This window comes from Myotis yumanensis, unplaced genomic scaffold (assembly GCF_028538775.1).
Source record: "Myotis yumanensis isolate MYYU_CA2020_CCGP unplaced genomic scaffold, mMyoYum1.0.hap1 SCAF_10, whole genome shotgun sequence".
Classification (NCBI taxonomy): domain Eukaryota; kingdom Metazoa; phylum Chordata; class Mammalia; order Chiroptera; family Vespertilionidae; genus Myotis; species Myotis yumanensis.
The window spans coordinates 75,954,711-75,970,432 of NW_027223761.1; the positions used below are offsets into that span (position 1 = coordinate 75,954,711).

Genomic DNA, 15,722 nt, shown 5'->3' on the forward strand with positions numbered 1-15,722 from the left:
AATAGAAAGAAAGGAAGAAAGAAAGAAAGAAAGAAAAGCTATTAAATCATTTTAAAAGAGGAGAGAAGCACAAATTCACAATGTACACCTCCATCAACATTTTTTGCTCTTACCCTTTGCCACATCCTTCTGGTCCTACAAGAATAAATGGCTGTTTAGTGTCAAAACTTAACCAGGGTTTGAAATAATCTAGACCCCGCTGCATGTCAGGAGTCTGGATGACTGGAAGTGTTTGGACGTTGCTGAAATCATCAGCAGTCAAATTTCCCGGCTTCTTCGGCACATACGATGCTAACCGGCCTTGACTCGGGTCATAGTAGGTGTCCATCGGTTTGTGAGCATCTGGAGGAGATTCTCGTGCCCAATTAAAAACCTTAAGAGGAAAAGTTGTGACAGAGTATGTGAAATTTTAATTCTTAAAAGTAAATGTCCCAAAGAGAAACATCTTAGTTCAAACAAGTTCACATACTATAAACCTACTAAATATCTTTTATCATTAAAGTAACATTTTATCTCAAATATTCCCTAAACGATCGTTTAAGCAAATAAATAAATGTCAGTACTTTACATATACACCAAGGTATAAAAATATTCATTTTTTAATTGAGTTCTTATGAACACTAAATTATAAATTACACAACGTAGGAATCCTAGACCCTTCATTTCCACCATGTTCAATTCCAATGTTACCACCATTGTTCATTGCTCTCTACCTGTTATTGCTCTTTCTCACTTTAAAAACTGTTATTTTCCAAGATATAAAGCAGTTAGCTCCTTATGGTACTTTTCAACGTCTTTATTATGAGCTTTGGCAAGAGAATATCTGCCTAAATGCAATATATCTTATGGCATTGAGTAGCAACAATGAGAAATAGTTGGCAACAGAATGACCATGGAAAGGGAAACAATAGAGAAAGTAATAAATGATGATATCGAAAAATAAACAAAATGATAAAAATTAAGAAACATAATGTTGGAGTCAACTCAAAGGAACTTATGTTCAATTATTTCAACTAAGGCCAATAGAAAGAAATCCCTTAACATGTAGAATTCAGTTTTATAAACAGCTTAGGTAAACTATATCTTTACATTTATTTAAACAAATATTTATAATGATTACTACATCTTAGCAATCCTAATGCTAAAACTGTTCTGGTTAAACAAATGATTTTAAAAATTTATTATTCTAAGATTAAAAAGAAATAATTATATTTATTCACATAGCTAAGTAGGTTCAAAATGTCTAACAGAAAAGATTTGTTGCAAATTTTATTCTATTAGAATGTAATTATATAAAATTTTAATAGTATAAAATACAAACTAGTTCAAAACAGAAATATAAGTATACATGCGTATGTACATGTATTTAAGTGCATTATTATTCTAGTGAATGCATAATTTCAAAATTAAAAGTTCTGTACCTTATAGTTACAGGTAATTTTGGCAGTTAAGAGTCAATGAAAAATTTTTTTTAATGTGCACTGAATATAGGCTTTAAACTGTATTACCTCTCTGGTGAATTCCAGACGTGATTTCATATTCAGATTTCCACCAAGTCCCCTTATGAGATTTATAATAAATTGATCATGATCTTTGCATCCATGTAGATGTGACAAACCATTCATCACAGTCCCAACCAAACTTGTTTCTACCACATAGTCATTCTGTTATTTAAAATCCATGGTACAGACAAAAGGCAATTAATTAGTCAACTCAGAACATACAGATTGGCATTTACATATCTTTCCTAAGGATCATCTTTAAATGTATCCCTCTTTTTAACTTGTAGAAAGTTTAGATTTCATTCAATTTATGTATAAAATATAAACTTTGAAAATAAAAAGTAATCATAAAAAAACACAACTATATATTTCTAGCTGTAACTATTAGAATCCTCAAATAGATACATAGTTTGTTTACTTCCTAAACAAAATATAAAGGAAAGGTAAATTAATGAGTGTTGGTTTAAAAAGAATAGCTTCTTATTTCCTCTTACTATTAAAAAAAGAAGCTATAAGCAAGGGATAGATTGATAGTGCTGGACAAGAAAGCTAGTAAAAAGCAAGCTTAAATGAAAAAGCATTTGGAACTTTCTCCCTAGCAGAATTTTAAAATGAAACTTTTGGACTGAGGTCCTATAGGTAATTTTGATCTGTGGTCCTCTAGGGCCCCTGTGTAACTGCCAGGGAGTTAGGACAAGAAAGGGTTCTCATTAATCTAAAAGTATTTAATAAGAACCAGTTATGCACAGAAACTGTATGCAGTGGTAGGTATTTTTTTAAGAGTGATCTAAACGGAGTACTTTTATCATAGAACTCAAGTCTAGTAGAGGAAATGGTTAACAAGTTATGGTAAGAGCTATAGAGTAGCAGAACAGTGTTTTGAGAAAGGGTAAGTCAGATTGAGGGTTCAAGGCCTCTTTGAAAAAGGTGACATTGATACTAACATCTGAAAATTGAGATCTGGCCATGCAACATATGCCAAGGTAAACCATTGATAAAGTTAAGGAATTAAAAGAAGTCTGAGTAAGCAAAGGAAAAGTGGCTTAACCTAGAGAGGCAGGCAAGGGCTCAATGGTTGAGCACAATGACCTATGAACCAGGAGGTCATGATTCGATTCCTGGTCAGGGCACATGCCCAAGTTGCAGGCTCAATACCCAGTAGGGGACGTCCAAGAGACAGCCCATCAATGATTCTCTATCATTGAGGTTTTTCTCTCTCTCCACCTCTCCCTTCCTCTCTGAAATCAATAAAAATATATTTTTTAAAAATAAAATAAAATAAAATTAGAGAGATATTCCAATACACTGTATTCAAGATTTTTAGGTAGGCAGTGCAAGATATTGTGGATGGGAGGATTAAAGTGTTTTAACACTTGGGTTGCGGGTGAATTTCCCGCCAAAATATAAGATGGCGCGTTAAAATGCCTATATCTTTTGAAGTATGGGTTCGATTGAAATGAAATATTTGGTAATACGCAGTTACAATCGGCCCGAGTTTACACGTTTCCCGCACTCCACCGCAAATCTATATGAACCGAGTTTAAGACGGCTCCCGCGGAGTACGCGCAATTCACGCGAGCCGACTTAACTCGTTTCCCGCAACCCAAGTTTAAGACTAACACAATAAAGCAGTATGCCAAGAGATATAGGACAGCAATGAAGACACCTACCTGTTACTCCACCCCCATATTCTGACAGAGCTCTACTAAAAGGCAACTATACGTAAACAACACTCTTAATCATTATACTTCTCACCTAAATGATTGTGAAATAATATAGTTAACTTACCTGTTTTAGAACCCACTGTAAAGCTTTTTCAAAATAATCTCCAATCCAGTTTTCAAGATTATTCCTATGTTTAGGAGGCTGATTCCTCAACCAAGATTTTATCAGCGAATTAATATCTGTCTCTTCATCACTAAAACAGGTGAACAAACATGTAAGAAATTATTTAAGTAGAAATTGTTGATTTATTTTCAAAATAAATTTCTGGTCCAATAAATTAATCACTCCATACATGTATCTGCTAGTGTACAAGAGTTGATTTCATGTACATATGTTAATTACTTCTCTATATTTCCATACATGAAGGTATCATTTTCATAAATAAAGCAAATAAATTTCATCTGTATTACTATAAATATAAATTAAAGAATTATATTATCTGCAGCGTAGCAAAAAAGTAGACTAAACCCACCCTACTCAAAGTGTGGTCTGCTTATTGGAAATACAGAATCCCAAATCCCACCCCAGACCCACTAAAGCAAAATATTCACTTTAACAAAATCCCTGAGTGATTCAAATGCACATTGGAATTCATGGAAACCTATCTCAGCATCTCAACACAGATCTTCAAAAATACTTGCTCTTTTTCTCTATCCCCAAAAATGTCAACTACCTAAATTCCCATGGCATCATCAAAAACTCTTTCTACAGTATAATATAATTCTTGTAGCAAGGCACTTAATTATATGACTAACACCCATGACTGATATTAAATATCATACTGACACATTATTCAAAATAATATGTTACATACTTATAAAATAATTATACTAAAAACAATGCAGAGATTTGTTTAGAATTGACAGGGGCCCACAAGTGCATTATTTTTCCTAATTTGTAACACTGTATCATAGCAACAATACTAAGTACTGAGCCCTTGAATTTCTCCTGTCATATTTCTATCCAGTCAAATAAGGAAAAGAAAAATGGAAAGATCAAAGGTAAATATTTCAGTTATATTAGATCATCTCAAAACCTACAAACAAAAGACTCCAAGCTCCTTCAAAATAAAGGCATTGTCATTAATGGCATCTCCCTAATGCCTCAGGCAACTGCCTTCCAGGTTGGTCCAAGGCAATCCGAGTTTATACTCATTGCCCCAGGATAATTAATAGCATTCTTGTTCACTATTTTTTCATTTCATTTTTCAATTGTAGTTTAATTTATTTTGTATTAGTTTCAGTTGTAGTCTCTTTCACTATTAAAGGTTCTCTTGTTTTATTCTACAGCAAGTGTTCAATAAATATCTGCTGAAGAAATAAATGAAACTTAGGTATAACCTAATTAAACATGTTAATATGTATTCATATTTTACATGAAATCACATATATTTATTATGCCTCTCACAAACAATATCTGGCTCACCAACAATTTTCAAATTTCTACAGCAATATCCATGGCATTCTACTCACCATTTATTTTACTTATATTCTATCTTGTATTATAATTGTTTTATTTATTTATTTCCTCTACTTGAACATATGTTCCATAAAAAGAAGCTCTCTATAAGTGCAAGTTTTAATCCTTTCTTGCTTTGTCTCTCCTAAAATGACTAACTTCATGGCAAATACATAATATACATTCAATACATATTTTAAAATTTAATTATAATTTTTTATTTTATCCTATATTTCTTCATAAGATTTTAAGAATACATGAAATAAACAAGATAAATTGTGTGAACTATTGCAACTAAAGCTATAAACCCAATGTTATATTTTTAATAAAATTTCAAAATGTTAATTAGAGTTTATGACAAGTTTAATATAAATGTTTCAAAGAAATAAGTAATGAAATAATTTGGGAAACAATAAATTTAAACCAAAGTAATAACAATATCATATGTCATACAACACATAAAATCACTTTAAATGGCCCTAAAACAGTAGAGCACTTTATACAGACTGATAAACAGCAAATTCTAAAAAAACTCAAAAAGTAAAAGAGAACTTTCTAATTACTCATTTCAGGAACTAAAACTGGCTCAAATGTCCATGTACTGACATGTACATATCTAAAATTAGTTTACTATTCATTTTTGCTCTTTAAGCCTCTTCCAGATACTGACAAAGAAGAAAAAGTATTAAGAAAAGAGATTTACAGTTTGTAAAATTAAAGGTTGGACCATAAGATCATTTGAACCTAGATTAATCCTAAAATTCTATAAATCTGAGATTCTATTATTAAAATATTAACACTAAGCTTTATAATGTTAGCCTCTGCCCTGACCAGATGGCTCAGTTGGTTGGAGCATCGTCCTGTACACCAAAAGGTTGTGGGTTCGAAACCCAGTGGGTACATACGTACAGAAGGCAACCAATCAATGTTCCTCTCTCACATCAATGTTTCTCTCCCTCTCTCCTTCCTTCCCCACTCTCTAGAATCAGTGACCATATCCTCCAGTGAGGATTTTTTTTAAAGCTTAAATAACAGTAATAGAAAAAACAAGAAAATAAATTAAATACTTTCTGTTTCACTTAAGCAAACAAAAATAATTATTTAGTAATTGTGATACGACAACATGGCTGAAATAATTCAACTGCAGTAAAATAGTAACTCTCTGAATAAATTAAAACTTAGCAAACAAAAAAATTTAAAAAAGAAAAAATTATACATATTTATAAAATACATAATTCACTTAGCTATGAAACCACAGTAATAAAGAATATTCTAATATAATATATGCAGTTGCTTTTATGGTTTACCTAAGAAAGATCATTCCCATTCTAGATATTGTGGCTGGCGAGGCACAACTTAAATCATGAGTTTCAAATACAAAGTTAACATTTGGGCCAAACTGAATCCTTTCCCCACTGGGCATCGTGAGCAGTCGATTGTCATCCAGAACTGAATTCAGAGATTCTATCCATTCAGGATCAATATCACCATCACAGATTATCCAGGAGCTGACATCTATTTTCAAACCATAAAAGTAAAAATAGGATAAAAATATATGCAATGATAATAATTAAAAATAAGGAATAAATAATTCTCTTATTCTTTAGAAGTGATTTCCATAAAGTATTACTTTATATTACTGAAGCTAAATATAAAGAAAACATCAAACAAGTTGAAATTTTTTACATAAGTGTGCACTACAAATGTGCTGGAGACCCCATGGATTATCCTGGCTCAGCTGGCCAACCACCTTACATAGCATGTGATGATATTCTATTATCTATGAACATACGGAAATGAAATCTCACTGAAAGAAAACATGGTGTGCAAGAATTAAGTATTTCTATTTCCTTAACTTTGTCTTCCACCATGTCATAAGAATGTATGAATGCTTGCTATGTAATATCTCTTTTAGAAAATATTGAGAACCCACTCTTTAGAGAAGTTTTAAAAATTCGTTACTGTCTAACTTTTTGATATATAAAAAGGTGACTTTAAAGGGGAGAAGTAGTGGACAAGTATGTATATGTCTTTCCACAGGAGAAATCTTTTTTATCCATTCCTCTTAAAATGAGAATGATTTCAAGTTGTACTTGGACCTTTAAAACAAATCAAAGAGAAAAGTACCAACAACAAAAGTGTGAGAAAGCCCTGGCCAGGTTAGTCCGTTGGGCACATACCTAGGTTACAGGTTCGATCCCAGGTATGGGCAGGTATGGGAGGCAACCAGTCGATATTTCTCCCTCACATGGATGTTTCCCTCTCTCTCTCTCCCTTCCTCTCTCTCCAAAATCAATAAAAACATATCCTTGGGTGAGGATTTTTTAAAAAGTGTGAGAAAGAGTATAGGTAATATCTGGTTTCTAGTTAGTGTAATATTATTGCCTACATTGAAAATGAAAAAGACTATATTGAAAATCCCTTTCAATGTATTAGATTTCTAAACTGTTCACTCACTGGCTTAGAAAAACAACTATAATTAAATTATGACCTAACAAAAAGTAGGGAGTGTTCACTTGATTCTGGCCAAAAACTCTCTTAACCACCTGGCCAAAAAATTTAGACCTTGAAGTCTACTATTTTACAACTTAAATTTTCAAAATTATTTAAAACACTATATTCAAACTGATGAGTTAAAAGTATCTGTAAAGATACCAATTTTAATCCTAAGTAAAAATTTGTCATCTTGCTTATTTATGAGACATATGGTATCAACTCAGCAATAAAAAATTGTGTGTTTATTCAGTAAATTAATCTAGTTGTGAACTTCAACTCACCCAGATTACTTTGAGTTCCTATTATAATAAAAGTTGCTACAGAGTATAGGTCAAAATTATAGCATGTCTTGGGCCCCTCCAAAGTAAAATATCAATATACATCATTGAAAGGCAGTTCATGGCCCTAACTGGTGTGGTTCAGTGGTAGAGAGTCGGCCTTTGCATTGAAAGGTTGTGGGTTCGATTTCCAATCAAGGGCACTTACCTGGGTTGCAAGTTTGATCCTACCTGAGTGGCAAGTCTGATCCCTGCTGCCGGTCTGGTTGCTCGTGGGAGGCAGTCAATCAATGTGTCTCTCACATCAATGTTTCTCTCTTCCCTTTCTTTCTCTTTCTCTCTCTCTCTCTCTCTCTCTCTCTCTCTCTCTCTCTCTCCCCTAACCCCTTCCCTTGAGTGAGGATTAAAAAAAAAAGCAGTTCATGGTCATGTATAAGACTTGATAAGAACAGCATTATACACAAGATCTATCACCCATTAAAATTTAGTACAGCAATGATTCACACAACAAAGACCAACCTTGAGGTTCTCGAACTACTTGGCGAGCACTATTTGTCAAAACACCATCAGACCATTCCCTTGTATCCATGTCAATATGGCCTAATAATTGATGTCTAGGCATAGCTTTGGGATTCATGGTATATTGTTTTACCACTTTGCCAATTTTAAAAAGTGCTGCCCTTAGCATTCTCCATAGAGTTGATTTTCCAGCACCACTTGGACCAACAATAACAACTCCCATCCTCTGGCGTAATTGTTCATACAATTCTAAAGCTTTCTTGACCTAGTAGAAAAGAACATGGTAAAAAATGACTTACAGTACACAATATCCACATCTCTGCACTCATTCTATAACAGTTATTGTAATTAAGCCTTTGATTTCTTCAGTGGAAGATAAAGCCTTAAATTAAAAAAAATTTCTAAATAAATCTGAACATATATACAATGTGATCTTTAAATCCAGTATTTCCTTAAAAAAACATTTTCTAAGTTATTTGACAATACATGTTTATTATGTTCTTCTCTCACTCATCAATATACTATATTTATTATTTTATTCACTTGTTCATTCATTTATATCCTGTGTCCCTCAAAAAAAAAAGAGAGAAACAAAGTGTTCATTTTAAACATGTACTTGTGCTACATAAAACGACTTACTAAAAAGAACTGCTAAGAAACTGACAGCACTAAAATAAGTGATGAAGGTGAACTTCACCATTTTAAATATAACATTCATATAAAATGGATCTGTTATATGCCAGGCTCTATAAATGGCACTAGGAATAAAATGGTGAGCAAAAATAGACATGCATCCTGCCTTTCATGGAGACTACTAGCTGATGAGGGAGAATCAGTATTAATCAAATACAAAATGAAACCCTAAACAAATGTATATAGGGTATCCAAAAAATGCATACATACGCTTTGGATAATTATAAAACCAGAGTTTATTCAAATAAATTTCATTTTCAAAACTGAGCTGTTAAAGTATGTTTACATTTTTAAGGGACACCCCTGTATAACAAGAGTAATGAAAGCAGGTAACAAGGTGAACTAATCTGGACCTAAAGATCAGGAAAGGCTTCCCTGAGCAAATAAGATTTAAGTGGAATGACGAAAGGTAAGTTGAAAGATAAAGAATAGATAGGTAATAAGGAACTAACTAGTAGGAAGGGTCGATATAGTATAAAATATTCTTGACAGTTACCTGATTGGGTATGATTTCATAATTGGCCTCCTCAAATACTTGCTGTAATGCAGCACTCAGTTCATCATATTCTACTTCTTTAAAGTCAATTCCAGGAAACACATCTTTGATCAGTGCATCAAACCGAGTGCAATCAGCAAATGTAAACTTTGACATAGTGTTAAGCCTCAATGCTTGTACCACAATATGACTTTCATTAACTAAAGAAAAAGTTTCATTTTAAAATTATTAGTTATGAAGTTAATGATGATAAAAATAGTGTTTAAGTGCCTTAATATACACTGTTAGTAATTAAATGATGCACTAGAATTTAGTAACATTTAAAGACCTATGTTATGTGAATTGATAAGTCTACCTTATTATCCTTTGACTGCTGAAAAATAAGTATCAATAGGTAGAATCATGAATCCTTTTCCATAGAATTTAAATCCCAGGCATTCTCAGACTTTAATTAATATTAAAAATTATTATAATTTACATTGGCATAGTACTTTACTATTTTGATATGAACCTTATAACAACTGTGTAAAGTAAGGAAGTATTACTAGTATTAGTCTAATTTTACACATGAGAACATTAAATCTCCAAGGGTTTAATGACTTACCGGAAAATGCACAGCAGTATTATTTTATACAGCTGGAATTTAAACCCAAACCAACTAATTCCAGATTCAGATATCTCTCTCCAAATATACCAATATTGCCTCCAGATATTTTATGTACTATGACTAAAAACTAACAAAGCAAAAATCTTTTATCAGCCTTGCTCAAAACTGACTCATAAACCTATTCTTAAACCCAATGTAAATATTAAATGATTGCAAGATTCTTATTTTTTCAAGGATATCAGTTGCTGATTGATAAGAAGTATACATAAAGGCAAGAAACTATTTTAGCCTGGTATTTTTATAAATTGTTTAACGTTTCTATGTTTAAGTATATACAAAGAGGTTTGGCTGCACTAGAGATTATTTCAAGCACTGAACTCACAAATAAGTCATCTTTATTTACTGCAAGTATAGTTTCAATCTTTCTTTAAAATCATCAGAAATAGACAACTGAAAAATACTAATCGGATCACTTCACCTGGCATATGCTCACCTAATAATATAGCTAAAGTACCTTCCTTTTTAAGATGTATACTTTAATCATTTAGAGTCCAAATAGGTAACTTCATGTAATCCTTTTTCCTATGCTGTTTTACCTTCTTCAGTGTTTTAACTTTTTAAATTTTTTATTTTTCAATTTCAGACACACAATATTACAGTAGTTTCAGGTGTGCAACCAAGTGATTAGACATTGACGTGTATAACTTTCTAAGTGCTCACCCAATAAATCTGACATCATTCATAGTTATTACAATACTAGAAGCCCTGTGCACAAATATTTGTGCACTGGCGGTGGGGCGGGGGGGGTCCCTCAGCCCAACCTGTGCCCTCTCACAGTCTGGGACCCCTCGGGAGATAACCACCTGCTGGCTTAGGCCCGCTCCCCTGGTGGCAGATGGCACGCCCGGATCCCACGCTGGGGCGGGCAGCCACTCAGATCATGCTGCTGCCCACCCCTCACATGGTAGGCCTGGATCCCGCGCTGGGGCGGGCGGCGGCTTGGGATCACGCTGCAGCCCGCTGCGCCTCCCCCCCCCCCCACACACACACACACACGGCAGGCCAGGATCTCGTGTTGGGGCGGCCAGCGGTTGGGGATCGAACTGCCGCCAGCCCCAGGCAGGGCGGCACAGCGGGATCTGCCTACAGTATGCAAATTAGCTGCCATCTTTGTTGGCAGTTAATTTGCATATCTCGCTGATTAGCCTGTGGGAGGCGTAGCGAACGTATGGTCAATTACCATGTTTGTCTATTATTAGATAGGATTATTGACTATATTCAGTATGCCGTACTTTACATCCCCATAACTATTCTGTCACTACCATATGTACTTCTTTACCGTGTCACCTTTTCCACCCATTCCCCTAACCCCACTCCCATCTGGCCTGGCAACCGTCAAACTGTTCTCTGGGGGGAGAAAAAAGGTGGCTAAAGAGGCAGACATGTCATGTACCTCGTCCCAGAGCCAGACTGGAAAGGCAACTAAATCAGAGAACATCCACCAGAATTAGCAAATTGGACACAGCTGAGGAGATAATTCACAACAAGGAGGAGCAGAAGACGCCTGTAGAATGGTAAGAAGGGAGATCTGGGTTGGAGAGGGACACATGAGGGTGAGGAGGAAGCTGCACTGCACAAAAGCCGCATCCCTTGGCAAGAGGCGTAAAACCCACCTGTGAAAAGGAAGAGACTTAGGGCTACCGTGGCTGGCGAATCCGGTATAAGACCACAGCTGTGAGGGCTGCGCCCTGAAAAACAGCCCAAACAGTGCAGTGCCGGGGGCAGGGGAGAGAAACCCGCAGTTTTGTGGTTGTTTGCCTTTCTTTTGTCTTTGCTTTTATTCCCTAAACCCAGTACACAGGCCTTTTCAACTGCAAACACACCCACGGATGTGGTGCAGATTTGTGGCATCTGAAAAGAGGCTGTGGAGGGAAGCAGGGCAGGGAGAGGAGACTAGAAATCCAAAATTAGGACATTCATAACCTTCCAAACCTAAGTGGCCATTTCCCCCCAGAAGAGTTAGTCCCTCCCAGTGGCCTCAAGGTAGGGAATACAGCTTGTCACACCCTGCCTGCATTCTGAGCTATACAAAGGAAACAAAGGCTCTGAATAGCCCCAAAGAGCCCTCAGTGCCTGGGTTGGAAGAGGGGCCTGTCAGGCCCACTATTCTGGGAACCAGACTAATAAAATCTCCAGGTTGCCAGCCAACCCCACTGGTCTCCATACAAGGAGCTCTGAACAACCAAGACCAGAGTAATACTTTGGGAAACTCGCAGAGGAGTAGCTCCGGATGAGGGGAAAAACATCAATCTACTAGTAATTCCTAGAAAGCAAAACAGCACCACGCCCACCTAAAGCCCAGTCAGACACTTGAGTGATTAAGACTGACAGCTGGCAGACAGGTCCCACCTGCATGCGGCCAAGGCCTGTGAAGACAGACACAAACATAGGAGCAGTGGATCACTTGGAGATTTAACAGTGCTGAACACCAAAGACAATGCCTGACAGTGGTAAGCACCTAACTGCCTAACAGGAAGCCCAGAATTGTCAGACAGAACAGGAGAGTGGAGTCCTAAACCAGCCCCCCTGTAGCATTAAAACTAGGCTGAAGCGACACTTCACTTTTTTATTTTTTTAGTATTTTTTTCTTTATTCTATTTTTATTTTTTGTTGTTTTATCTTCTTTTTTTCATCTTTTTCTTCCTCACTTCTCCCTTTTCATTCTGTTTTTCTTCTCCCATCTCTGTTTAGTTTTTCTCTTTCCATTCTTTTTACTCCTTGTTAAAAATTGATCTTCTTTATCGCCTTCATTGATGTGTTGTTGTTATTGTAGACTCTGTTGGCTTATTAATATATCTAATTTCCTCTTCCCTGCTCCTACTCCATTTCCCCTTCTCTTTTCTCTTTCTTCACTAGTCATATTTTTTTCCCTCACCTATCTTTCTCTTTTCTTCTCCTAATTTTTAATTTTCACTTCCTAAATTCAGGCCTATCTGCTCTCTCCTCTATTCTCTTTTTCAAAGAAAGAAAAATAAACAAATAAACATTTTATTTTATTTTTTTCTTCTTACCCACTCATCCTCTTTCTCCCTCCTCTATACTAAACCGTGGTCTTCCCTATTCATCCAATTCCTTAACCTTATTTTCTGTATGTATAAGCTAAACCTCTACAGATTCTGCCCCCCTTTTTTCCAGGTATTTTTTGTTTGTGCTTGTTGGATTATCAGTTCTGTGGGGTTTTCTCCCCATATTTTTTTTCTTTTCCTTCTTCTTTCCTTTTTCTCTTTTCTCACTATCATTTTTGGTCTCTTTTCTCTCACCTAATTCTCTTTTCTCTGGTGGTCACTTTTATTGGGGTTATAGGTGTCTTGTGTACAATCATATTCTGTTACTTTTGTATTGTGTCTTGTCATGTTGTATTTTGTGCAGTTCGGTCAGCACCTCCACAACGGTTGGCATGATGTAATAGAGAGAGAACCATATAACCAGATACCCTGAGAGGAGACCCCATCCATGAATGGAACAATAACATTCAAGACCCAACTCTATCAACAAAACCCAAATATGTCAAGTAGGAGGCATCCTGAGAATACCCAGCCCATAAGACCTGAGGGACTACACCACTAGGTGCAGCATCTACTACCTATGATAAATTCAAAAAATCTGGGTGGCATAGCAGTTCGATCTAATACATAGAAACAAACACAAAGAAACAGCAAAAATGGGAAGACAAAGAACCAACCCCATGTGAAAAAAAAGAGGGATTACAAGAAAAGGAAATAAATGAAATGTAGGCAAGCAATTTGTCAGAGAGAAAAAATCAGAGTAATGAGAATAAGAATGCTCAAAAGGCTGGATGAGAAATTCACCAACATGTGTAAGAATCAAGAGGAAATGAAGAATGACAGAACTGCAATAGAGAATACAATGGAAGATTTCAACCAGTACACTAGAAGAACCTGAGAAGTGAATCAGTGAGATAGAAGACAAGGTAGAAAACACACCCAAACAGAGCAGAGAATGGAAAGAAAAAAAAAACTTAAACAGCAGAAGTCTAGGGGAGCTTTGGAACCACGTGAAACAAAACAACATCCGCATAATAGGGGTTCCAGGAGAGGAAACTGAAAAAGAAATAGAAAACCATTTGAAGAACTAATGACAGAAAACTTCCCTGACTTTGGGAAGAAAAAAGTCACACAAGTCCAAGAAGCACACAGAGTCCCAAACGAGATGAACCCAAAAAGACCAATACCAAGACACATCATAATTAAATTGGCAAACATCAATGACAAAGTAAGAATTTTAAAGGCTGCCAGAGAGAGAAAGTAAGTTATCCCCAAGGATCTCCCATTAGACTATCAGCTGATTTCTCAACAGAAACACATTAGGCCAGAAGGGAATGGAATGAAGTATACCAAGTGATGCAAAGCAACGGAATAAAACCAAGAATACTCTATCCAGCAAGGCTATCATTCAAAATTGAAGGTGAAATCAGGAGATTCGCAGACAAAAAAAAACTAAGGAAATATATTACCATCAAGCAAGCAATGCATGAAATGCTAAAGGGACTGTTGTAAAAAGAAGAAATAGAAAGGGAACAAGCAACATAGGCATAAGGAATAAAAATGGCAATAAACAAGTGTCTATCAATAATAACCTTAAATGTAAATGGATTAAGTGCTCCAATCAAAAGCATAGGGTAGCTGAATGGATAAGAAAACATGACCCATATATATACTGTCTATAAGAGACCCACCTCAGAATGAAGGACTCACACAGAAATTAAAGTGGAGGGATGGGAAAGAATTTTCAGGCAAATGGAAATGAAAAAAAGCTGGGGTAGCAATAGTTATATCTGACAAAATTGACCTCAAAGTGAAGGCCATAAGAACAGATAAGGAAGGCCACATCATAATAGTAAAAGAATCAATTCAACAAGAGGATATAACTCTGGTAAACAGATATGCACCCAATATAGGAGCACACAAATACATTAGAAAAAACTTCTGGAAGAAATCAAGGAAAAGATCAACAATACACTCATAGTAGAGGACTTTAATACCCCATTGACACCACTGGATAAAGATGCTAGACAAAAAAATCAACAAAGAAACAGCAATCCTAAACAACTCACTAGATCTGATGGAATTAATTGACATCTTCAGATATTTCACCCCAGAGCTACGGAATAAACATTCTTCTGGAATGCACCTGGGCCATTTTCAAAGATACAGCACATTTTAGGGCACAGGTTAAATCTCTACAAATTCAAGAAGACTGAAATCATATCAAGCATCTCCTCAGATCACAATGGCATAAAATTAAAAATCAAGTACAATAAAAAACAATCAAACACATGGAGGCTAAATAGCATGCTATTAACACGTTAAGCACCGTCCAGAAGACAAAACAGGCTGGGGGCTTTAAACAATGAATGGGTTACCAAAGAGATCAAATAAGAAATAAAAAACATTCTGGAAACAAATGACAATGAAAACACAACAATCCAAAATCTATGGGACACAATGAAAGCAGTCCTGAGAGGGAAGTTCATAGACCTACAAGCCTACCTCAAAAAAACAAGAAAAAATAGTAATAAGTTTTCTAACCCTACAACTTAAAGAACTATAAAGAGAGCAACAAGAAAAGCCCAGAGTAAGTAGAAGGAAGAAAATAATAAAAAATCAGAGCAGAAATACTAGTAAATGACATAGACACCAAAAAAAACAAAAAACACAACAATACAAAAGATCAATAGAACCAAGAGCTCATTCATTGAAAGGATAAACATGATTGATGAACCTCTAGCCAGGCTCATCAAGAAACAAAGAGAGAGGACTCAAACAAAATCAAAAATGAATGACCACACAGAAATACAAAGGATTGTAAAAAAGGACTATAACTCTACTACAACAACTAGGCAACCTAGACCAGTGATTCTCAACCCT

At 35.4% G+C, this 15,722-nt stretch overlaps 1 protein-coding gene across 4 annotated transcripts in view; it reads right to left on the reverse strand.

Annotated features, from left to right (window-relative positions):
* Positions 1-15,722, reverse strand: part of DYNC2H1 (dynein cytoplasmic 2 heavy chain 1) — a 297,101-nt gene that overhangs the window by 216,691 nt on the left and 64,688 nt on the right. For all 4 annotated transcript variants that reach the window (XM_070426022.1, XM_070426020.1, XM_070426023.1 and 1 more), the window contains exons 37-42: positions 9,168-9,367; positions 7,979-8,243; positions 5,993-6,200; positions 3,291-3,420; positions 1,509-1,664; positions 114-373 (exon numbers count right to left, since the gene is read on the reverse strand). In XM_070426022.1, the coding sequence (XP_070282123.1) occupies positions 114-373; positions 1,509-1,664; positions 3,291-3,420; positions 5,993-6,200; positions 7,979-8,243; positions 9,168-9,367 (1,219 nt within the window). The remainder of the gene's footprint in view (positions 1-113; positions 374-1,508; positions 1,665-3,290; positions 3,421-5,992; positions 6,201-7,978; positions 8,244-9,167; positions 9,368-15,722) is intronic.